Raw genomic sequence first — 26,511 nt, forward strand, 5'->3', positions numbered from 1 at the left:
TAAATTTAAAAGTACTGTTTTCTATTCTAATATATTTTGAAAAGCAATCTATTCCTGCGATAGCAAAGTGTCACATTATCATTCAGAGATCATTGTGATATGCTGTGCAAGCAATATTTCTCATTAAATACGAAAAATTCTCATTAAATACGAAAACGAATTTCTTTACAGTCACCTCATTGTCCTCCACACTTTCCCAGCCTTAATTAAATTATTATTATTATTATTATGGTTATTATTGTTGTTGCTAATAACATTTGCTGCCTTTTATTTATTGATATTTTAACTTTTTTATACACTACTTATATCTCAAAAAGGTAGATACTAACATTGCTAATGGTGAAAACATTTAAAGATAGCTCCGGAAAGGTAGGCTGACCTGTCCATTTTGTCCGTTTAGCAGAGCTGTTGGGGTCCGTCCGTCTTGCTGCGCACTTTGAGTGCTACTGCTGTCCTCCTTCAGGTTCTCCTCCTGGCTTTCACGATGTCTCTGCGCCACTCTTAGAGAAGCGCTGCTCACACTGTCCAAGGAAGGACGTCTGACGTTGAGCCCGTCCCTCGAGCCGAGCCCAGACACGCCCATCCTGCCCAGATCTCCCGCCGGCCCGTCGCCCTTGTTGTACTCGGCACAGAGGTTTAAGATTGTTTCCAGCCGCTGCCGTTCCTAAAACACAACAGAGATGAGCTATTAGATGAGTCAGGGGTGGCAAAAATTGCCCTCACGTTATCTAATTTCCTCTGCGTCAGCCTCTGGCACTCAGCATCCTACTGATGCCAATCTGAAGAGAGAGGAGAGGAAATAAACAGAAGCGCCACTGTCTGGAGAGACTCTTATCAGGACGCTGTCCTCAAGCGAGAGGACGCGGCCCTGCTTTTAGCACATATAAACTCCCAGCGCTTGTCAGAACAGGCCTTCTCTTACGGCAGACACTGAAACGACTACGCAACTACACAGAACTCATGTAATGTCAGCCTGGGGGGTCTGAGTGTGGTAACAGCTGCCCTCTTAAGTCAGTCGGGCCCACCTCACAGACACATTCTCAGTGTGACCTTTGACCTTTTCATGCCATTTGCACCAGACTGAGGCACCGACTCTGCTGAGTAACACAGTCTGTATGGTACACAAATGGAAAGAATACACTTTTCCTGCTTTTACGTTATGTTAATATATTAAAATGCTGTATAATTTTATGTGGTTACCGTGCATGTAACAATGCTGCTGTTTGGGTCATATGAATGCAGTATATAATAATGTCATTTATTAATACATTTATATTTTTTAAGCATTTAGAGTTTTTACTGGAATTGACATATAGTTGTAATGGGCACCATATGTTATAAGTCCATATGGTGCCCATTAACTCTATCCCTAGAAAACTTAATTTATATTTTAAATTTGACATCATGTAAAAGTGTAATTTTTATTGTTTTAATTTTATTCAAAATTTGGTCAGCAATACATTTTTAAAGATGCATTACATTGAATAAATAAGATACATTTATAATGTCAAAAATATTTCTATTTCAAATAAATTGTTTTCTTTTGAACTTTGTATTTATCAAAGAATCCTGAAAATATTAAGCTGCTTTTCTAATAAATTTTATATAAAGAAGCATTTCTTGAGCACCACATTGTCATATTACAATGAGTTTTTAAGGATCATGTGACACCGAAGAATGGAGTAATAATATTGAAAATTCCTTGTTGCCATCACAGGAAAAAAAAACATCATTTTAAAATGTATACAGAAAAAAAATACTTATTTAATTTTTTTTGTTATATTTTACGGTATTGTTTTTACTGAAATTAGATTTTTCCAAACCCAGACTTGGTAGTACGCATTTAATATTACACATTTCATAAAATCTCTATCTTTTGAGAGCTGCTCCGTCACAAACCCCCCGACTAGAAAAACCTTGCTCTAGGACATAAAATAATTACACATGATTAAGTCCACACCAAAAAAGGAAGATAAACAAAAAGAGGCATGCTGCTATTCCAGCAGGTTGTGTGTGTGCTGTCTTTGATGTGCTCCAGAGACTGCATGAGCTCAGTGTGATTTGTGGAGGACTGTGATGAGTATTCTCCAAACCCTTAATTAGCTCAACCTGTAATCACCAGAACCTCCAGGATCACACTGAAATGAGAAACATGGCTGAGGGGAATCAGTTTAGACTGCTCCCAAGGCCCTTTCCCATCAAACTACCAAATTATCTCAGACAGATGCTTGTATATCAAAAAGTAACAAAATCTTCCATCTGAATTACCAAGCAAAAATTATTTCCACTTGAATTTAAAATGGTGACTTAGAAAGACCATTAAAACTGCTCCGATCTCTTTAAACTCCACAGCTCGGGAGAATATTCAACCGCTTATCAGAACCGCATCAACGTGTCTTCACCTGACATACCTGTCTCATCGAGAAAATTACACGTCTGAATAACGAAAAGCCCCCATACTTTCATTCCTCGTGCTCCGTAACAACCCACAGACCCTTCTAATACTGAAGAAGTGATATCACAGAAAGTTTCCCTCCAACTACAATTTGCGCCAATAATTGCTGTATACTATAACAGCTCATTATGCCCGCTTAAGAGCCAAGAGCAACATCTTCCATTTTAGAGATTTTTTGGTCAAAAACTATCAAGACCTTGTACACAGATGTCCTCAGTTCTAAAGAGACGTTTAGTCCCATTTTAGACCAGGACTACAAAACAGACCCCAATATGCACAGCGCTCATTTATGAGTTTAAAAGGCCCTCTGTAGTTGTCATTAGTAGGTCCCCTCAGGGAAAGGAAATTGTTTAAGATCAGGGTGGCACACCCTGAGTTTTTAAAAGCGCTCTGAAACACACAGAGGCTGAGGGAACTGTAGGAGGGAGCCTAATCATTTGATCTGCTTCCATCCAGGCCTGTTGAGCCTCTGATCCTAGAGTTTACAGCCAGGCTTGATGAGTGTTTCCAATCAAAGCCAGCGCTACCTGAACACTTCTAAAGCAATATGCTGCTTAATTGCGCTGTAAAAGGAGCCCTAATGCAAAACATGTAGGTATACATTCACGCTCAAGTCATGTCCTAACAACAAATAACTAAATAAGAGAAAACCAAATATGAGCAATATATGGCAGAATGTATTAGTCTAATACATGTAAAAGTATAATATTAGTAATTAAGCACTAGTTATACATACTTTTATATGCACTGTGCAACTAACTCAGATTATAAAATGCACTGAAAACCACACACTCACCCTCATTTTGACGTGTAAATAATAGCACACTAGTTAGTTAGAGTCTTGTGGTTCTCTCAGAAGTTTCCTCATTGAGTAGCTCTCCAGAACTCACACACACGCTGAGACAGATGAACAAATAAAGCCCCTAGTCCCTCCGCCTCCAACTCTCACACTCACACACACACACACACACACACACACACACACACACACACACACACTCTGGTACATTTTCTCAAAGTGTGTGCCGGTAGGTACATAAATCGATCTCATCTGGCTCATTTCTCTATTGATGGCTGCTGTTAATGACGATTTTATTCAATGTACTCAACAGCTTATTGAAATGGATGTCTTGTTTAATCTATCAAAGCTTTGAAACATGCGAGAAGGGAGGCCGAGCTGAACTACTATTCATTGTAACCCACTCAGGGGTCAGTGTTTACTAAACAACAACACAGTTTGCGTGGGCACTGCTCAGATGTTCTCTGGAGGAAATATCGTTGACGTGAAAATTACAATTCAGTCAAATGCTACATGCTGAAAGCCAGATGGAAAAACATAGAGGGTTTCCACTGAACCGGTATGTAGGATAACAGTTAAGCACTTCATACTTTCCAGATGACAGCAATGAACAGACGTAGCCCTCTGTTTACAAATCTCCTAACTTTGCTAGTTTTTGGTGAGTGTGTGTCTTCAAGGGAACATTTTTCATTCAGGTGTGTCCCTTTCGGGAAAATGACAGAGGTTACATTTGCACTGCTTTGCAAAGTGACCAATTTTGAGTTTATACTCAAATCTAGTTCACAACATTCCTAATGCATAAGGTTCACATTTCCGTAGTATAAATTGACATGTGATTGTTATCATGTAATACGTATTTATATAAAATGATAAAACTCTAAAGTTCCATTCCATTTAAATTATCCTAACGAGCCAATTAATGTATATCCAATAAATGTTAAGAAGAAGAAAAAATATACATGACATGAATTTGTTATATAATAAATAAAACTATTTAAAATAATTACATTAATTTTAATAAATTGCTGCCTTTTAAATGGCCTGGTTAGGAATATGTCATATGTCTCAGGTACTGAACATAGACAGTCTTTAGTGACACTAGAATCCCAAATAAAAACTGATAGATGGCATTTGGACAAATATTTCAGCTCTTTTATTTCCGCTCACTCATTTTTATGCATTCCAGCCACACAAGGACCAATCAGAGCTCCGGAGACACGGGCTTTGCCTTCTGATCCCAGCTCTTACATTCCACTGTCTTCCCTCTGTCTGGAATGACACACACACAAAAGTACAGCTCCTCAAATCCTTTTTCAGAGCCTCTCAAACCCCCTGCTATGCTATGTCTCTCTGCTGCTCCTCCTGACCCTTTTCTGTCTCTAAATTTGCGACGGGGTCACAGTGCCACTCTTTTTGCTGTGACGTGCCCAGATTGTTTGAATACCTTTAACCAGACAGATTTCAAATGCTTCCGTTCTGGACATCCAAAGCAAACATCCAAGAGATATTAAAATGTGCGCTGTCAGCACTGTCGAATGTTTAATACAGATTTCCTGAATACCCATCTGCCATTGGTTGAACAAATAGATCCCAAACGCTTTCCACTAGTCAATCCAATACCATTCACACGTTTTTTTTGGGGGGTGAGGGGGTGGGTTAAACCTATGAATGTTTTCCTTATAGATACAGCAAGGCAAAAAGAAAGGAGGAATAAAGAAGTCAAAGATTGCCTGCAGAAACCCACAGGGCGAAAAACAGCCCAGTATTTTCAAACACAGACTACAGACTAAACCAAGCACAGTAGTATTAAGCCCTCCAGTAAACATCCTGGGACGGCACTTCTGTTGCTGAAATCTGTGATATTTCACACAAAAACAACAGCTTTTTTACTGAATGTCTTTGAAAAGCAGCACATCACCACAAACCAAATCAACGGGACCAGATGCATCTGTTCATGCGGCACTTCAGCGTGATGGGAACCTCTAATTTCACACAGAGTTTGAGGAAAAACAGCTTACATTTTTTGGAAAAGAAAAAAAAAATTGTCTAGAAAAATGTCTAGACGCACACAGCTGTGAAACATGGGAAACTTGCTTGACCCTCAAAATGAAGATCCAGTGTCCAAAGAAAGACGATGGAGAATTGTACACAGAAGTCCTTCGCTTATCAAAAATAAACTTATTCACCCTAAATGAGGCTGTCTTTTCAATTCTAACTTTTGTCCTCAAACAAAACACCCAAAAGGTACAATTATGTTATGCACTCGTCCTTGTGTGTTTGAAAGTGGTTACAAAGTTGTAGTTGTTTTCTATAAGGCTAAGAGAGAACTCGTACATGAGTGTTGCTTTGAATATAATTCACATGAGGGATGCATTATCCTCTGCGAACAACAGACAGAAAACAGCACCCTCTCTACAGGCCTTCAGATATCTGGCAAAAGAACGAGACATAAATAGTGGTTTATATTAGACCTTGTCTGCTATCTGTACAAATGCAGTAAAAAGGTGAGGATATAGAGTGCCCTGTGGCCTCTTCAGGTTTATCGTTTTGGCTCATTGTGTCATTTCATGGCCAAGTTTAGATCATCGAGATGCAGCAGAGGACAGAACCAACCATCGCTTCTGTGAATCCCTTGGCACGCTTTGAAACAGTAATAGTTTCACTGCCAGCTCTTCTCAAAAACCCCATTGCGGAGGGAGAAGAGTCTCTGCTCAAGGTCAGAAGAAGAATTTGAATTTTATCTCACACATTTGTTTTTCTGCTACACTTTAAAAAAATATCTCTTGTCTAACATTGGCAATACTCGTATACAGGTCATACCAACAAGGACAAAACACCATCAGGAAAACACACAGGCAATACATACTAACTAAATAACTGTTCTTTTCAGAAATAATAGTTTAAGTGTAGTGCCAGATGTATTTGTATCGGGGAAAGGATTACAAGTTGTATCTGTGTGTAAGTATCTTGGTGTTCTGACTAATTCAAAACTTTAATGTAAAGCACAGGTTAAAAAGTTATGTAACCGGCTCAGATTTAATCTATACGTGATTATATGTAATCTGAAGACGCTTACTTATTGTTTAACCACTTGGTCGCAAGCTAGTATTACTACTCTGAAACCACTAGAATCTTTAGATAAACAATCACTAAAAACTGAATTGATTGAATATGTACATATTTGTCTACTGTTTAAGACTATACATAGCCTGACGTTATAGTAACTACTGAAACAGTTTGTGAATATTAGAAAAACTGCTGGGGTGGGGAAAGTGGGGAACTGTGTTATTCCTCTCAAAAGATGTACATTCAGTCAGTCTGTATGGCTATGTTGTCTTCTCCTGTTGTCATCTCTCTCTCCTTTTTGGCTAATTCTGGCACATTTTACAATTATGTTTAATAATGTGCATTAACCCTGTAAACAAATAAACTAAAATAAACTGAAATAAAAAACATTACAGATCACTAAAATGAAATGAAAAGAAAAAACATTGTCTGTTCACTCTTCTTCAAACTCCTCAAATGTACAAATTATATGAATTGTTTACCTCAAAATGAACATTTCATCATCATTTACTTATCCTCATGTCATTCCAATCCTTTATGAGTCTTTATTTTCAAAGTCTTTATTATTCAGAACAATGGAAATCAAGCGCCACGTCACGTAGGTATTAAACTCCACTATCAATATCTCCATCTTTCAGGATTATGGAGTCACCTGTGAAAATGTCAAACAGATCTTTCTGAGAATGCTTGAATATTGCTTTGGGGTGTTGCTAAGAGCACTCAGTGTTTTTCTTCGCTGTCTTGATTACAAGAGCCGGGTCAGAATAACTAAAGTCTGCACTGACCCAGATAATCAGCACCACAGAAAGTCAGTTAACTGTCTCTTTTTCCTCAAATGCTCTCTCTCTCTTTCTCTCTGTTGTTGTGAGACTCATTATTAATCTGTCCCAGAGCAGATAACTCACTTTACACTGATCTGCAAGAACACAGGAAGCAAACACATTAAACAATCAACAAAATGCTCCAGAGGGAGCTCATGTGTGCCTTGCTGTGTCAGAGGATACCGCTTTTATCTTCATCAGAACGATTCTAATTGCACTTTACTGGGTCAGAACGCAGTTGCATGCCAGGTTAATGAATTACATTAGATACCTCTTGTCTCTTCCTTCCCTTTCTATCTGTTACAAACACACATAGTTATGTTTTTGCATAATGCGGCCAGTGAAAGTGGATATATTTAGTGTACTATCCACAAGAGCAGCGAGACAGATGCTTGTCATACAGACCTCCTGTCCCCCCTGTGCAGATGACCCAAGTCTGCCCTCCCAACAAAGTGGAAGTGGTTATGTCTTCATAGAACAACAGGTTTCCATTAATCTGCAACCTACAGCCAGCTCATTTAAACGGATTATAGTAACTGTTTGGTAACACTTTATTTAAAGTGTCCATAATACAGAGTAATTACCTAGTAGTAGCCACTGTACTTACATAAAACTAAAATTTACTTACAATGTAACTAATTTATGGAACAGTTTGTACAGTTTGAAATGATATAGATGTAATAGGCTGCTACTGTTACAAATCTGCTACTCATGTAACCAAAAGATTGTCACATATGTGCTTAAATACATGTAATGCCTTTCTAATTACATAATATTACACAGGCATAAGCTACTTAAAATAAAGTGTAACAAGGCTGCACTTAAGGTGTGCAATGTTAACTGTAATTACCTATATAACAGAGTCGGACTGTGAAGTGTACAGAAGTGTAACAGTGGCTGCCTGTTACTTCTACATAATTACAAACTGTTATTACAGGCTGTTCCTTAACTTCGTTATATGATATGTACATTTTATTTCATGTAAGTACAATGGCTACTACTAAGAACCTAATTAGGTAATTACTATGTATTATGACACCTTAAAATAAAGTGTTAGCCTGTTTTTTGTCTTTTATTATCATTATTATTATTTATAATGATAAATGATGACAGCAAGGTTTTTTTACAAGAAAAAGAATCATTAATTGTTTTTATATTATAATGTAATATAAAATGTCACGATATTTCCCCTTTAAAAGAAAAACCTGTCTCAGTAAATGCATTTCTCACTAAAACAGAGTACTTCCTCACTGACACGTCTGCTTTTACTGTGCGGCAAATGTCAGTTTTATGGAGTAATGGAAATGTGATGTCATCCTGGGAGCTCTCTGTAAAAAAACAAACAACAAAAAAAAAAAAACGAGGTCATCTTTAGCAGGGCTGGCATCAGTATGGCACTCGAGCTGACTGACAGAACGGTTTTCTAGTGACTGACGCCATATGCCAAGTGTGTGTGTGCCAAGGCTGTATCTAAGGTAACCATGTGTGCCTCTGGAGCCTTGTGGCAGTTTAGGGATGATAAATTATTCACTGCAGACTGGACTGGCTCACACTCTCCCAACTGTACATGCATAAAATGAAGAAATACACTTTCTTGAAAAAAAAAACATTTTGATGTTCACAATTTGCTGAGTGGTGAGCTCAGAAGTTCTGATTACATTCTAAATAAGTTAGAACTCCTTTTGTTTATTCACATCTGACTATGTGTGAACTAGTGCGTTAAAAAGCAAAGTGAAATGTGTTGATATTTATAAAAGGACACAAAATATTGTATAAAAGAATTTATGCAACAAACTGCAGGAACAAAATTTGTCCTCAAAGGGGCCGTGAACTGCCTTTTGATTATTTTGTAAGTTTCTCTAAGGACCACTTATAATGTTATCAAGATTTTACATAAAAACACAATTTAGCTATTTTCTGTCCGGTTTTTAACCCCCCTCATCAGAACGCAGATTGTAGACTTCCCACTGTTATGATTGGCTTGTGTAGTTGCGTATGTTTGATGGCATATACAGATGGACACTGCTGTGTTTTAGGTAAAAAGTGCATAAGCATTCATTTCAAACGATATGTATTCCAATATAGTTGGCACCTTTCTGAAAATCGTAAACCGGTGATCATATAAGCTTTTTGTTTTAAGACTAACAAGAAAGTTTCTAGTTCTGAAACGTGGGTGTTTTTATAGTACAGTAACCTCTTATATGTCAAATGACCTAGGGAATTTTGTCCTCAGACAAATTTCGACAAACAAGAATATTCAGCCCACACAAACTAAAGGCTTTGGCCCAAACCACTGACCAAAACAGTGGCGTTTAATTAGCATTTCTAATGTGAATAAGCTACAAGAAGTAAAAATGTCAGCACTGTGGATGCACCACCTTGGCTTACTGCTCCTCAGATTTAGCTTCCAGACTACAGCTGGCTCATCTGTCTCCTTCCTGATTCCTGCAGCAGCCATGCGTTCTATTCCGTGCTATTTTATGTGATGTTTTGCCTGACCTCCCTTCTCAAATGAATCAAAACCTGCTCCATCTCCCTGGAGCACATTTCTGCTTGTCATGCTAGGCAGTGTCCCGCTCCTTCTCAACAGCAGTCAAGGAGCAGTCAACTGAGCTCAATGCGTCTGATCAACACTGATGTTGATATTGAAATTCAGACTTGCTTGACAAATGATGTATGGAACTGCAGAAATGAGTGAAAAGAATGAGTGCTGTTTGTTAATAGACCGCAAAAGCCACCAGACCATGCCAAAATACCAATTCACAAGACAGTCACTTCTGATAATGAGTGATGTAATGGCTGACAGTCACAAAACATTGATCTTTCTTCACAGAGCAAACATTCTTTTCTATTTATGCTTAACATTTTGCAAATATTTCAGAACAAGGTCTGAATCAAAGGTCATTTCTTGTTTGTCTAATTTTGTACTGAACAGTTTTGGAGATCAAGCACATTTGCGAGGATGAGGTCATTGGCATGTTGAGCTCATTTATTGTAGCTCATACTTTCAGCATATATTCCAGCACATTTCATCAGCAAAGAGCCAAATAAAACACACAGGGAGCATACTAGAACTGTGCATGCTTAGCAAATAACATGCTACAGATACTCTCTGTTGGGAGTATTGAAGCATAACTCTGTATGCTCAATTAGATCACCTCCTTTTCTGAGAGCAATAAACAACCACAATGTGTAATTACAAGGGAAGCAGACAAGAGCTGTTTCAGACACAAACACATATAAAACTTCACAGGGGCCTTTGTCTCAGCAGCTTCATTCTGGGCTGCAAACTGGACCAAGATGTCTACTGTTCCCTCCCACCTCTCAGTAAAAGAGACAACAAACAATGGGGTTGCCATGGTAAAATCAGAGCCCTCTGCCTCAGCACGACAGCGGATTAGTCAGTGTGTCAGTTCTCCCTGAGACATGTAGTAGCATTTCCCTCAAATGTCCTGCATTCTCACCATAAGCACAATTGCTAATACTTGCTAGGTGTGTTAAGATTAGATTCAGCCATCGTTGTACACTGAAGAGCATTTCTGGAAAATATTAACTGTAGAAACTTGCAATTTACATATTATCGGAAGACGTGCAGAGGCAGCACGCTACATGACATGTACAAACAGAGACAGGGAGCATTTCTTAGAAGGATTCTTTATACTATGATGTGGCTTTCAAGTGGGCATTGCAATCAAATGATGTTAGATTTTTCCTCAGAGCTAACTTTACTTTGGTTTTGAGGTTGTTTTTAGGGAATACACGAAGACAATTTTCTCATTAATCCTACTTGGTTTGATATTTTGTTATATAAATTAATGTATTTTTAAAAGTGGCACTGCATCTCACTCACCAGCCTCTCCATTTCTTGCTCTCTGAGTCGTTCTTCTCTTTGGCGCCGGTGGTACTCCAGAAGGTCATCCTCGTTGTCGCTGATCTCTGTGATGCTATTTTTGCGCTCCCTCATGCCAGGGTGAGGCATCCGAAGGTCCCTGTGGCCCGCTGACATTTTTCTGTGACTCCTGGGACTGGATCGGGGTGACGACCCAGGCAGAGAACCCAGGCTAAAAGCAGAAGAGAGCGAGTTCCCAAAACTGCCCTTCCGTCCACTGCCTTCTCCCATCAGTCCGGAGGTGGGTGAAGGACTACGAGCACGCACCCCACGAGGGCTGAATGGTTCCTCCGTAGGAGACCCTGCTTTCCGCCTGAGTCTGGGACTCTCTGGTACCATTCTTGATGATGGACTCTCTGGAGTCCGCAGGGTTCCTGGTAAAGCTCCGGGGAGCACAGGAACCCCCCTGCGAGCTATAGAGGGGCTAAGAGGAGGAAGCTCCCTCATGCTGCTCCCTTCAAGGTTCCTGCGGGCCAGCCGCGGACTTTCTGGAGGCTGCAACGTGCGAGGATGCGGGTGTGGAGGTCCACCTTGAATGATGTGGACAATGGGGTCTAAGGGGGGCTGGAAAGATCGCGAGGGTGGGGAAAGTTGGTTGGAGGGACTAGAGGACAAGGAGCGATCTGGCTGAGGCTGCTCCCGGAAAGGACTTGAGGGCCGATCCTGGAGAACAATGGCAGTTTTGGTTCTAGGACTAGAGGGTGAGGAGGATGGGGATGCTGTGGAGAATTTGGGGGTCAGCCTGGGACTACCTGGAACTGGAATACGACTGACAGATGGGTGATCAGTCGGGGCAGTAGAGATTGAGACTGAGGGCAGAATGTGAGTCTGTATGGGGCTGTCTGGGGTTTTAGCCACCGAGCTGTCTTGGTTCAACCCCCTACGACTTGGCTTTGGGCTTGGCGGTGCTTCTAAAAGAGCCTTTCGCTGGAGTCTGGGACTCTCAGGCACCTTTGGCCCACTGTTGCCACCGGAATAGCTGGGCAGTATGGTCCGTGGCTGAGGTATGGGTGGCTGGCTGGTGTAATTGTAACTAGAAGACCTCACTGGCACAGGAGGAAGCGTGTGAAGCTGGTCCTGACAACCACTCGGAGATGGACTGTTGTAGCTGCCACTGCTAGCAGCAGATGGGGATGAGAGAGGAGAGAAAGGAGGAGAGGTATTCTCATAACTGGAGCCCACAGACATAGCACCAGGGCTCGTTGGGGGTGAGAGAAGGAAGCGCCCCCCTCCATTTAACATGGGGGACAAGGGAGACTGGGAGATGGGCTGACCAGAGGGCTTCTTTGACTCAGAGGACGAGGGCTGAGGGTCATCCATGACTAATGAGTCCATAATGTCCTGAAGGTCCTTCTCAATGGAACTGACGATGGCACTGTGCTCAGGGCGCACTCTCTCGTTGGAGACCAAGTGAGATTTTGGTGCTCCTGACGAGTGGTTCCCATTGACCAGGTTCTCAGAATCTGAAAGAAAAGATAGCAGTCATAAGCCTTTGCCATATACAGAAATCTAAATATGTATCTTTTAGCTAAAGGGGTAGCTGAAATTATTTAATGAACAAATATTTCTTCTGCATGAAGAAATGGAAATGGTTTACAAAACCTGATTGTATGGTTAACAAAGAATTTCAAGGTTTTTAGTCAACAACTCACCAAATCACTAGAAAAACTAGAAAAAAAGTATTTTTTAAATAATAGACAAGCTGATAATGAGTAGTTGGACATTATTTAAGGATTTCACTGGTTGGGCAAAAAGTAAGTCACCTTAGTCGACTAGCAGAAATGTTACGATAATGAAACAGTTGGTTTTTAATAAACAGCTTTAGCCTCAAACAGTGTGTGAATTTATTATTGTTCCATGTAAATGCTAATAATATTTAGGTTTTAAATCACTCAAACTTAATATCAAACCTAATAAAATGATCACGTGTGCATTCATATATCTTTACTAAGCCATGAATGCAATGTGAAGATGTTAAGGACGATGTGACGACAACTTCTGGACTGGTTAAATGGTTAAACAATTAAAAAGAATCGATTCTAAATAATGATTCAAAATTCCCATCACTAGCCAGCTGAGCCCAACAGAGTGCAGAAAACAGGAAAAGCACTTACGAGTAAGTGGATGCATTTGGCTTCTTCACCCCACCTAACCCCAACTATTATCCTCAGTACTACACCTGAGCTTTTAATGCAAGTACCTGCAGCTCTTTTGGCACTGCAGAGATGCATTTAATCCATTAGCCTCATTCAACAGCCTCTAAGTTTAACACTGCTGCCAAACCCACAGAAGATGAATGCTCAAGTAGAAATAGTGGTTACCAAATGGAAATTCAGAGAGAAAGTCTGCCAGGCTCCAGCCTGAGAGGATAAACGTCAAATGAATATGTGCTCATATACTTAAATCACAGAGAGCTCAGCTGGTAATTCAATCTATCTCTCAGGCAACTGACCATCTCCAATGTAAATGGTCCATCTGCTGAGACAGATCTGAAAAGTAAAAATGGTCATTATCTAAACCAGTGGTTTTCAAACCTGTGTCCGGGAAACCCCAGGGGGGCTGCAAGTGGGAGCTAAGGGGGCTGTAAGGTCATATTATTAGATTTGCATCCAACTGATACTCAGGATCGGTATCGGGTCCGATATAATTATTTTGTGCGAATCAGGTATCGTTCAGCCAAGACTATTCCAAATCCGATATTGTGTGTAAACTATTTTGTATTATTAATAAAATGTAATTGAAAATACTTATCCTCAAGTTTAACATATATCAGCAGTCTGATAAACGTAATAAAAAAGTATTATTTGTTTGCTTTGGTTTTAGTATATTTACAATACTAAAGCCATTTTGATTGATCTTTTGTAATATGATGCTAATTATATTTCTCAAACAATATAAACATGGGCCTCTATACTACATGAAATACAAAGCTGATTTTTTTTATATTTTAGGAAAGGGTGAAGCAATTATGATGTTTGGAGGGCACTGTCATCACAAAAGTTTGATAACCATTGGTCTAACCCACTATATTTAAAAAATGCCAGAATAATGACCAATTTATGAGAACATTTATTTTTCATAAAACACACTATATATATATATATATATATATATACACACACACACACACACACACACACACACACACACACACACACATAAGTGCTACAAGATTCAGTCAGTCACAGAACTGATTTCACAACATCCAAAACTTGATCAATCTTGCTCTTGCCAGCTCAGTGTTTGCGTTTCTATGCCACAAATCTCTCCTGATTACAAAACACTCTCTGTTCAAACTCTTCACAAATAATGCATAAAACACAACCCAAGTGTTGTCATTTATTTTTTTTTTATAGCCTTCGTGGTTTAGAAATAAGTCAGAGCAGCTGACGATGCCCCTGGCTCAATTTTTCATTTAAATCCCAATGAACAAGAAACGGTTTCAAGAAAGCGCAAGCACATAGATGCAATGATTATCGAAAAAGACCTTTCATGTGACAAAATGCTACATGTCAACATGACAAGTAGCGACTATAAAAGGGCACATATGCTACATACAGTATGCCCGTATGCCGATCTGACACATACACAGCCTCTATAACGATCAGTACTTACAGATGAGAAGACGCCTGTGGAAACGCTAAGCCGCCGCGCTTGGTTTATAACCCATAACCGACCTCAGTATCAAAAGTACGGCTCCCGCATTCCGGTTCTTGAACTAGGCCAGCTGTACCGGCCACACGGTGCCCAGGCAGGAGTATAAAACGCCGCAGATGAGATATTCCAGCCGGGCTTGGTGAGCCTGGCGCCGCTACACCATCGCTGAGTCCCCCTCCCTCCCCTGTCCACGGTGCTGATGTGACTGACTGCTGGCTGCACGGGGCGGGGCCTACATTCTTAAAGCGACAGTGCACACCTCCAAGATAAATTCACATGGACACCGATGTGACTGTGAGTTTAAATAAAAAATGTATCTTTGAATCTCAAAATATTTTATCCGAGAATTTCTAAACCGGCAGATGCTATGCAGTATATATACTATCTTAGTAATAATATGATATAATAATTTGTTTTAGCAATAAGTGGGAAAATGTGGACAGACGCAGCAATAAAAGTATACCTGCTAATGTGTTGCATGCTTTTCTGAGTAACACTGAAATGTCATCGAGAACATCAAGCAGACCTGCTGTGTAGGAATGAGGGAGCCGGATATTGGGATAATATGAGGGAAGCAGTGAGGAGGGGATTGAAGAGCAGGGTGGTTGGTGAGATAAATATAGATATTGTAAAAGATACCGCTCGACTTTAAATAAGCAGAGCATGGCCAACAAAGCTGTCTGGAATGGAAGAGAGATGGAAGAGGAAATAGCCCTGGCACACAGAACGTGCGAAGGGGGGGTTCTTTTCCTCTATAAATCAGTCTATAAACAAATATCAGTTGCCAAAATCACATGGAGAGCTTTATATACTTGCCTCATGAACAAGTGCAGAGATCCATGATTCATAAAATGGACAGCTCACCCCAAAAAATCTTCTCAAGATGTTTTGAAGAATACTGATAAACCGCAGTTGCAGGAACCATTCACTTCAATAGAATATTTTTTCCATGCTGTGGATGTGAACGGCTACCAGCTACTGTTTGGAACAACATTTAGATGAGTAAATAACGACAGAATTAAAATTTCTGAGTGAACTATCCCTTTAAGATGCTCTTGTACAAATGGCGTACCCATAAAGCCATCTGTGTGCTTTTGGCATCTGGAATTTGTTCAAAGTTTGATTTATAGAGTCTGAAAAAACGTAATTCTTAGCTATGTAGTTTTAGATAATTAAGCACTTGCAATATACATAATATAATATAACGTAACGTACACACACGTGTTGTTTACACAGGAATGCAGTCGGTATGTCGTGCGCAAAAAGAATGTCTTTCATGGTGGAGGGAATTTATTACCAGCCCAGGAAATACACTGCAGCAGCTGTGTTTGTATGCTATACTTGTCATTTTCTGCCACACAAAAAGGAAAAGCCAGGAAAACAACTCAATACATATTGTAAATGTGCTCTGTTTAAACATTGGCTGCTGTGTAGTACTGTGAGTGGGAGTGGAAGATGTAGAGAGCTCTGTCAGGAGACCCACAGGAATGAGCTCCTCATAAAAGTTGCATGGTGCAACTCAGGACCCAGGCAGGCTTGCATTGCTAACAGTTAGAAACGGAAATGCAGTAATGCCCAGCTGAAAGCCGCTACCTGTGCTACTAAAACAAACCTTGCCATTCAGGCATGTGGCAACACCCTATAAGGCCAAATCTGCATAAATGGCCCCTTTTGTAAACACGCATCTGTTCCTTACAGCACTTAAACATAAAATACTGCTTGTTTGTCGATGTTTAAGCATGATGTATACATAAAAGGCAACTATATCCAACAGAGTGTGTAATATCACAAATGCTCTTCTGTATTGTGATTTCAGAGAGTACAAAAATAAGCTTTTGAGGTTCTACAGGAATGTATTTTCCACACAAATTACATCCTGCACAACACAGCCTTTGAGCGCATTGTGGTAAGCGTTGGATAATTCATGCCGCAGTTGAGGTGTGTTCTCCTGTGGGATATTGCATTACCTGTGTGGGCCCAGTTTTTCACACTGGCTGTCTGTCCTCCCTCGGGCATCATGCTTTTCATTCGGAAAGCCTCCTCGGGGTGGTTGAAACGGAAAAAGGCGGATTGGCCGAAACACAGCATACAGCCTGCACACAAAGCAAAACCACTTTTTTAATGTAGCTGGGAATGAAAATGCAGCAAACGTATGCCTGAAGAAATATTTGAAATGTTCTTTTAGTTTTAGACCAGTTTCGCACCACTTTGTGAGAGGTACGGAGGGGGAGAGGAATGTTTGCCCCCCGTTTTACATGAACAAGCAGAAACATCTCACACTGTGGTGTCAGATCAGACCCCTGGCTTGCTGAGTGAGGGGAAAAATAGACAAGCCAAGTGCTGGTAGTGAAGCCAATTAAAGTGAACATGAGACCTAAACTCTGTTTATTTTGCAAATACATGTTTTCCTGGATTTATAGCGAATGATATATTTATTATCATGCAACCTTCTCTCATATAAAAATTAATTTTGTTGGCTGTTTTGGGTCACTATTTACTTCCATGGTAGAAAAAAAAATACTTTGGAAGTCAACGCAGCCAAAACAGCCTGGTTACAAACTTTTTACCTTCCTTTTGTGTTTGTGTTTGAAACTACGACAGAATTGTAATGTTTGGGTGAACTATTCCTTTAATCCCTGTTACACAGAACAATGCAAAAATAGCTCTTTTGCTATATTAAACTGCCAGAGCTAATCTGGCCAATCACCGCATTTATTCAAGGCAGGTAAAGGTCTCATGGAAACCTTTCCAGCTGGAGCAGATGTGTGATGAATGTCGAGTGCCAGATGCCCTTTTGTTCCAGGCAGAACATTTGATTACCCCTCAGTTTCTGACAAGGCAAGGTACGATTAAAGCACACAAAGAAAAATAAGATCCTCTGTAGTAAACTAAATCATGTGCTTAAGTGGTATTCTCATATAGACCCGTTTTCTTTCACGTTGTTACTGAATAGAGGAATGAGGATTGTTAACTGATGGTGTTTGTTGTCATAAAAAAAGACTCCTCTAGGATTGTTCAAGTCTTGACACGCTCTGCTTGCGCATTCAAAGACGAGTAGGCGAAATAAAATGAGCAAATGAAAATGCACAAAGCACATGTGTTGAACAGAGTTATAAGTTATAATGGAGTTTTAATTAACAAACTTGTTTACATGCTTGCTCATAAAATGTTTTATTTGAAATAACAGTATATTGAGGTCTATGGTGTAAACCACATCAGCGAGACGTTGTTTCCAGCAAGGCCTGTTTTTTTTTGCCTTGTCAAACTCATATTTGAGAATAACTGTGGCGTCCTCTGCATCAGCACGATCTGCTGAGCAGCTCGATCATTATTGACAAGCAGCAGCACCAAATAACAAACTCACATGCCACAGCAGCTTCACTGCCTTCCTATTATACGCTACAGCATCGTGCTCAAATTAATCATTGTTAAAATGATGCACAGCAGCTAATTGAGTAATGTGCTAAATATGTGCTTGTGAAGACGAGCGTGCTTGTGCAGTTTATCTGCATAGCTGCAAGAGAAAAAGATCTGTCATCATCATCATCATCACCATCATCATCATCAATCTATCTCTCTATGTCTATATGCACTCTACGCTATCTATCTATATACACATCTATACTCTATGTCTTTCTATCTGTCAATACACACTCTATCTATCTATCTATCTATCTATCTATCTATCTATCTATATACACATCTATACTCTATGTCTTTCTATCTGTCAATACACACTCTATCTATCTATCTATCTATCTATCTATCTATCTATCTATCTATCTATCTATCTATCTATATCTATCTATTATCATGCAACCTTCTGTCATATAAAAATACATTTTGTTGGATCAGAGTCTTGTCCAATATATTGGCTTGTTTATATATAAATTTGTACCACTTTGGCCATTTTTAATATTATATTTTATTTTTTAGAAATATATTTATAAAATATTGATACTGTATATGTATTTGCGCACGCTAAATTCTATCGTTATATAGCACAGAAGAGGAGAGGTCTGCTTGGTCTTAGCTGAGATTCACCAATCCACTATGTGGAAAGCAGCAGAAAACAGCGTGCAGAACTCAAACGAGCTCCAGACCACAGCTCAGACTGCAATTCGATCAATACACAGCAGGAAAAGACCTTAGCATCTTTACCCTTAAGAGCTAACATGAAATTATATTACCAGTCAGGCACTTTATGTATATCATTTGTCTTTAAATAATTATGAAGAGCAAGGTTGAAACCAGAAGTTCTTAAACACCTTTGTAAGCTTTTTTTTTTTTTTTTTTTCATTGCGTCATTTTACAGAAACACACAGTTCCTATTATACAGAGAACAGCGGGATATCAAATGTAATGTCTTTGTTTATGTATGGCAGAAAGTGAGAAGGTCTGTGTTCAGTAGCTTTGGCATGCAGGAAATGATTTATAGACTAACACCAACAGTGAAACGAGAAGCGAGAATTTCCCATGGTGTCAAACTAAGTACAGTAATATTACAGAAGTTAATACGATACACGCCGAATGTCTCATGAAGAAGAAATACAGCTGGCAATAAAAGACCAACCTGCATTTTAGCACTTTGGGCGTCAGTAAAAATCCATTCGATTTTCTCCGATTGGCCACAAAGGTTGATGGATTTACCCACAATGCTAAGTGAAGAGTCTGGAAGCAGATTTATGAAGTGCAACGATAGAGGGTAATCTAGCACATCAGACAACACTACAGCACACAAGGGAAAATACACGAGCCAAGAATCACACCTGCTGAGGAGGGAATCTATCCATCGATCTACGCTCCTACCGCCATGCACTTCAGACATGCTGCAAGCGGCTACTGAGTGCCACCCATTTTCAAACAAACCTATATTTTACTTAAAAGTAGTGTTCATGGACATCGAAAACACAAAACTGCCTGCAGTCTGTTCTGAGGGGGGCACTGAGTTTGGAAATGTAATAGTGGTAAAATCCAAAGATAAACATGGACGGTGTTTCCCCTGCTAGCTGTTTATAGACCACCTCTCTCTCTCTGACAGTCATTATGGATACTTATAACATAGATATTTTTGGTGGAAGTTAAGAAGTTGTTATGAGTACCTATATACATTCTGTCCATCGCCATCGGTATGGAGGTGCTTTCAATGAAGTCCTTTCAACCCATTTATAAACAGAGGTGTATAAACCCAGTACTGTACTTAAATGCAGTAGCCTATATTTATATTTTACTCAAGTATAAATGTTATTGGCTTTTGCACCAATGCATTTTTTAATGATACATTTAGTTCAGTAATTTTCTCCAGAAACAGGGAGGGGGTTGGGGGGCAGAAATCATGAACTTCATGAAAAAATTACAAAATCATGACAAAACTTAATTTATCCTAGTAAATATCCCTATTTCATAACCACTGCAGAGCATCTGCAGCCACTTTGTATTGCCACAGAAATATTGCTAAAACAAAGTGTAAAGCATGCCTATGACTAATTTTGAAATAAGACACATTTTCCACAACGCTGTGGCCTGCTCCACTAAATAGCCTCTCCGTGTCATAGATGTCATCCTCAGCAAAGCATGACTAAGAGCCATTTTGTAATCAAATTCATGAGGCCATTTGCAAGAAGACAGGCCTCACTGCTGAATGACAAAGAGTGAGGAGAGGCACGTGAATCTGGAAAGCACAGCAGGAGTGGCTGTTCCCCATGCATGGCCCGTCTCCCTCACATTAATCAGAGAGATTGATTCCCCACCGCTCTCAGATGAACCATTCCTCTACAACAGCTATAACTGCACTCTGAAAAGCCAAACTCATTAAAGAAAGTGCAAGTGAATCCGCGTCAAAAACACCTGAGAAGTAATAAATGACATAGCTGTGGAGGTTATTTTTTTTAATATATAGTAAAGCTTTGCATTTTCTTTACTGAAGCTTATTATTCCATGATCATATTTAGCTTTCTACAAATTAAAATACTTTTTGCATTTATAGTATACTATTAATTTTATATTTATTTTATTTAATGCATCTAAATACGTAAAAATATTTTTTAGAAACAATACATTATCTATATGCATGTATGTATATATAGATATATACATACATATACACACAATAATGTTTTGATTTATAGTTATAATGATAATAAATATTTAAGAAATTTATAGAAAACCATTATTATAATTTAAAACTAATATTGTTAAAATTAGTCATAAATAAAATATAACATTAAATGTAACAGTATTTTATTAATATTGTATTCATCATACACGATGTATCTAAACACATTATTTCCAATATATTATACATTTTTATTACAATATATAAAATAATTAAATAATATCACTGTTACTAACAATTTTTTTCTCAATGTTGTATTTATTATATATATAATGTATGCATGTATATGGGCTAAACGGGTAAGGCATATCATATTACATTAAAATGTATTTAAATAATATATTTTGAATATTATAAATGTATGCTATTTAAATACATCATTAAACATTATTAACAATATGATATGTATGATATATATATTAAATATAATATATACCATTTTTATTTTTATAAATTGGTTTTGCTATTGCATAATTTTACAAAAATAAATTACATATATTGTTTAATTATTTTTTTCTATGTTTGTAATTGTGTTCTTGACAAAAAAAATGTATTTTGCTTGTTTGTTTGTTTTATCGTTCAATGTAAATTTTTTATGAGATAGAAAGACCCTCAGGGTCCTTTAGACCCTGTAAAGAACATAAGGCTTAATAAAAAGTAAAGCTTCCTAAAATGTTTTAAAATGCATGTTCTCTTCATTTCTAACACATGAAACCAGTACAAAAACAGATGACCTTTCTGTAGCACCACCCCAGCGGTGCATCACAGATATAGTGGGAAGAGGTCAGATTTCTTCTAAAAGAGACACCAGTGACTCAGAGATACAGCAAGATATCTGTGTGCAACCAGTTCTTCATCCTGACTTGTTATATCACAGGGATGAAAAGGGTTGCGTATAAAGTTTGGTTGTTTTTGACAGAACTATTCACTCTCCAAACCCACAGATAACAGAGCGGTACAGATCTGTAAAAAATATGAGTGCTGGATCTGTGTCAAACCCATTGCATAAATGATTGCATTATAGTTTAGATCTCAATAAAGCTGGCAGGACATAGAATGTGGTGAGTCACGGGTCTCAAACCGTTCCAACAGAAAGCACAGCGATGTGAACAGTAGACAGAAGACGTCAAGGCGGAGATGCCAAAAAGAACGCACAACGGTTGCCACGGCACTCAGTTTTACTGCGCCTGGAAAGGTCAAAAACCTAAGCAAACCAGTATTTCATTCTAACCTTTACCCAATTCCACACATTCCAGAAACCATGTGGCTCACAGCCATAGGTGATGCAGCTTATGTGTGCGGATGATAAAAACAAAAACGATTTATATCATGCGAAGGCTGTGAAAATGCAACGTAATGGATCGTCCTGCATGCAAAATGTGCAGGCCGTGACCAAGACATGGGCGAAACTGTCTTGAGCAAATGTTTTTTCATTTAGTTTAAACACGACTCAAGCCAAGGAGGTTAAGTGTGTGCATGGTGACGACAGAGTACTTTAAGCAGAATATTAAGGAAAAATCCCCTTATCTTTCCCTCAACTCTTCCAGCGGGGTTGCCGATATACGTTGAGGACAAATAAAAGCATGTGTGGACAGTCAGACTGAGCAAACAGTGTGTGGAGAATGAGGAAGGGCTGCATAGAAACAGGATTAGCAGCACTCTTGGGTCACATTGACCAGGAATAGAAGTGTAACACTATACACACACTCATGCCACTGCCAACATGCAAGAGAAAACCTCTCTGCAAGATCTGCACCGGTTTATTGTGGGTTATACACCCTGTGTATACTCATATTATGATGGTATTTCATTTATGTTAGTCAGTTATTACTAACCTCGCTCCTAACATTCATTTGTACCTGGTTTCTTTTTTTTTTTTTATAGAAGTCTCACACGCTCGCTAAAATTCACAGTTTCGAAATTTCCCTCTGTTACGTTATAAAATAAATACACATTGTGGCAAGCATGCTTAAAACACGCCTCCGGAACTTTGTCCATCATAGAAAAATTTAGATTTTTCATCATAAAAGGTTTGTTTTTCTGCCTTTTCGTGTTTGTAGAAAGTATTTCGATACGAATGAATGGCGAATACGAAAAGAACCCTGTAAAAAACGCTTAAAAAACATTTCGAGTCTGTGTGCTAGAAACAGTAATTATTACATATATATGTGATGCAAAGTAAATTTTTTTCAAATCAAAGTTTCACAGGATCCTTGATTTGCTGCTCAATGAAAAGTAATGTAGAAAATAGTGCTGCTTAATGCTTTTTTGATAAAATCGTAATTCTACAAGATTCTTCGATTAATATTTTTAAATAGATTTCTTTTTGTAACATTATAAGTGTCTTAATTTAATGCACCCTTGCTTAAAATGATAAAAATATATCTTAACACACCAACGTGGTAATATATAGTAAAGTGAACTTTCACAACAGAGAGCATGTGTCTGAAAAAAATCTGTTGCTTTAAAATATCGTTTTTGAATATTCACACCCAGACAAATGCGTTAGGTCCTCATACACTTACTTTCAAATCCAAACGATCAACTTCCCATCCCATCTGTAGGCAATATCCTATCTGTCCCTTTAAATGGGAAAGCACATGGTTTTGTACAGCTGTAGCATGCAGAGAGCGACTCGCTTTGTCGTATAATTCCTTTGTTCAAAAATTATCCATCAATTACTCCCCACGCTTTAACGGATTTCTTTATCGTTAACTTGAAATAAGTATCCACCGTATGCAGTCGTAGTGAGGAGCCTCCCACCATAAACCACGCAGGCTATCTCCAGTCACAGAAATACAATCCTGTCCGGCGAACGGAAACCCAGAGGTGTTGTATTGTATCCGAGCACTTCTGAAGTCATTGAACCCCTGCACGCTCTCGCAGTGATGGGTGGTAAAGTTGAACAGCTGTCTCCGTCACTGGTGCAACTAATTTCCCTCTCAGATAAGGGATGGGGAAAGGAGGAGGTGTAATTGCTCACCCCGAGTCAGAGCCTCCAATCTCTGCATGTCAGGGGGGCAACGGGGGGTTTCTGTTTCGGTTTTTTTGCATCTAACATTCTTCCTACAGGTCCCTGCTCTTTTATGACTCTGCAAATAGGCTGCAAAGATAATAAAAATCTAGGGTTGGGCTAAATGAGGCTCTTAATCTGAACATCAAACTGAATATTTCAGGGCAAACGTATCAAACAATAGTGAAACACTAGAAGCTGGCACAATGAAGATTACCCAAAACACACCCTTCCCCCCAACCTGTTTAGTCAAATTGTTCCCTCAGACAAAAGACACAGAGGAGGGGCGGACTTTCTTTCGGTTTGGGCGCATTGATTCCCTTTCATGTGAGATTTTACACTTAAGAATCATGTTTGAATTTTAATATGGCTGATGCTACGGAAAACAATGGCTGACATTCTTTGGATGAAGATCTGAAGGGTTAGACTTTTAAAACGAACGAGAGGCACATTGTCGTTTACCTTGAGACAGACGCACAGGTTTGGTGACCGCTAATCCGTCCATGCTACACTGGTTTCCACAGGGGTGCAGAGTGATGAGTCCTGCCCTGTTTTCGATGAAGCAGTGCTGGGCCGAGATCCCTGGGCCCTGGATGTCGATGTCCATGGCTCCGTGACCCAGAGTGGTCTTGCCTAAAACAAACAACCCCCACAGGATGTTGATTTTTAAAGATTGTTTGCCCTCAGACAACATGTCTTGAGATTCTGGTTGAAAAAATGCTCAGGTGAAGTTAGCAGTCAGTGAAAAGCCAGGGAGTTTGTGTCTGACTTTTACATTCATTGGATTTTGTTTTTATGTTTTGTAAGAATTCTCGTGTTCAACAAAAAAAATGAAAAATACAGTAAAATCAGCAATGCTGATTAAAATGTAATTGAATAAAATTTTTTATGTAATTTTGAGCAGCAATGTAATTTTTACTCCAGTCTTTAGTGTCACACGAAATCATTCTGATATGACAGTCTCATCAGATTTCGAGAAACATTCATCAATCTCAAGAAACATTTCGTATCCATGTTGAAAACAGCCGTTTTTTTTTTTTTTTTTTTTTGGTAAAAACCTGAAACATTTTTTCTAGATTCTTTTCGAAAAAAAAAAATTGAATGGAACACCATTTATACGAAATATAAATCTTTACTGTCACTTTTGATCAATTATTTGCATAAGTATATTGATTAATGTATTACATAAGTATTTTGAAGCTATTGGCCCTCACAATCTTGCCCATAATTTTTTTTTTTCAATTATAATTTTCATCTTTCACTAATATTCTAGGTAAATTTTGATGCATAATCTGTAGTCAAGTTGTGATTCTGTCAAATCATGCACCAAAAAAAAGCAGCTGTAAAATTGTAAACATTTAATTGTGCATATATTGGAGATATAAATAATTAGCCTTAGTACGAAAACAAACTCAGCCAAAAAAATGTTTGAAAATGTCAAAAAATACTAGAATCGCTTTACATCAGACATAAACTATATCATTTGATGACAAAGAAAATTACAACAAAAAGAAAAAAGAAAAAAAAAATCAATAAAATCAAAATAATAAAGTAAATAAAATAACTGTTGCTGGACATTGTAAGACAACCTCTATAAACGGTAACATCTATAGATATCATCTTTCAGTGTGTCGAGCCTATAATGTTAAATTAAACTGAGCTAATTCGCCAATGTTGGCCTGCTTTTTGTTAGTGAGAAGAACCACATTCCTCACCCCGCTTCCCATCTGCCCCCGTCCACCCTCATCTGTTATCAGGCACGAGATAAAAGCCTGTGACCTGAGAGGAATCACATAAGCTAGCATATCAGTTTATAATACTAATACAGTCCACAGTGACTAATACAGACGAAATAATCATTCAAAACCTCTTCTTCCGTGCCCTTTCTCAAAGGCTTCATGATAATGTGTCTCTGAGGAATTCAGACAGATGGACACTGATAAAAGAGACACTGGTATGAATGACTGGTCAGTGTCAGAGAAAGTAAGTAGGTGGAGACGAAGGTGGGTGGTTAATGAAGGAAGGGTCTTTTGTAATTAAGAGAGGGTGCTTTTAAAGACCCCATGCCGCTTAAGGCTCAAGAGTCGGGTTACTGGCTTTTCAATCACAGCACAGCCATCTGTGTATACTGGTATTATATAAAGATTTGTGTTTCTTCCCACACAATACCTTTATTCACCCATGTTGTCTGAACTTTACCCCTTTTTTACAAACTTGACAACTTTCCCCCTTCACAAAGTTCGTAAAGGTAGAGATGTAGCACAACAAACCTTTTGAAAAAGTATAATATAAATGCACAATAATCTTACCTTCAGGCAGGGGTAAAAGGGTGATGGCTGTGCTGAGACGGCCGCTTCCTAAACTGACCAAATGCGGGCGCTCCGCTTGGACCCTCAGGGCCTTCCCAGTCTCAATCAAATCCAGTGGTGTGCTCTAAAAAAGAAAAGTATTCACTCAAGCATGAAAACGTCGCCATGTTCCCATCCTCAATATTTACTTTAGTCATATTTACTTTTCTGATACTTTATAATCGGATGCACTACTCGCTTTGCATAGTATTTTTAAGGAAATAGGCATTATTGGACACAGCATTTTGTTTATTGCATGGAACCCAAAAGGAGTTATTTAGAAGACAGTCAAGGCTGCTCTTTTCCATACAATAAATGTGAATGGCGGCCACAGTGGTCAAGCGAGAC

At 38.8% G+C, this 26,511-nt stretch overlaps 1 protein-coding gene across 2 annotated transcripts in view; it reads right to left on the reverse strand.

Annotated features, from left to right (window-relative positions):
• The window catches only part of phldb1b (pleckstrin homology-like domain, family B, member 1b), a 55,747-nt gene that overhangs the window by 23,763 nt on the left and 5,473 nt on the right, over positions 1-26,511 (reverse strand). Inside the window, exons 3-7 of one of the 2 annotated variants that reach the window (XM_043259252.1) lie at positions 26,125-26,248; positions 24,278-24,448; positions 16,655-16,780; positions 10,992-12,493; positions 380-664 (exon numbers count right to left, since the gene is read on the reverse strand). In XM_043259252.1, coding sequence (XP_043115187.1) covers positions 380-664; positions 10,992-12,493; positions 16,655-16,780; positions 24,278-24,448; positions 26,125-26,248 — 2,208 coding nt within the window. Of the gene's footprint in view, positions 1-379; positions 665-10,991; positions 12,494-16,654; positions 16,781-23,327; positions 23,667-24,277; positions 24,449-26,124; positions 26,249-26,511 lie in introns of those variants that run through there. The other variant, XM_043259253.1, reaches the window with a different exon arrangement.

The sequence above is a fragment of the Puntigrus tetrazona genome, chromosome 15 (genome assembly GCF_018831695.1).
Source record: "Puntigrus tetrazona isolate hp1 chromosome 15, ASM1883169v1, whole genome shotgun sequence".
In the NCBI taxonomy this organism is placed as follows: Eukaryota; Metazoa; Chordata; class Actinopteri; order Cypriniformes; family Cyprinidae; genus Puntigrus; species Puntigrus tetrazona.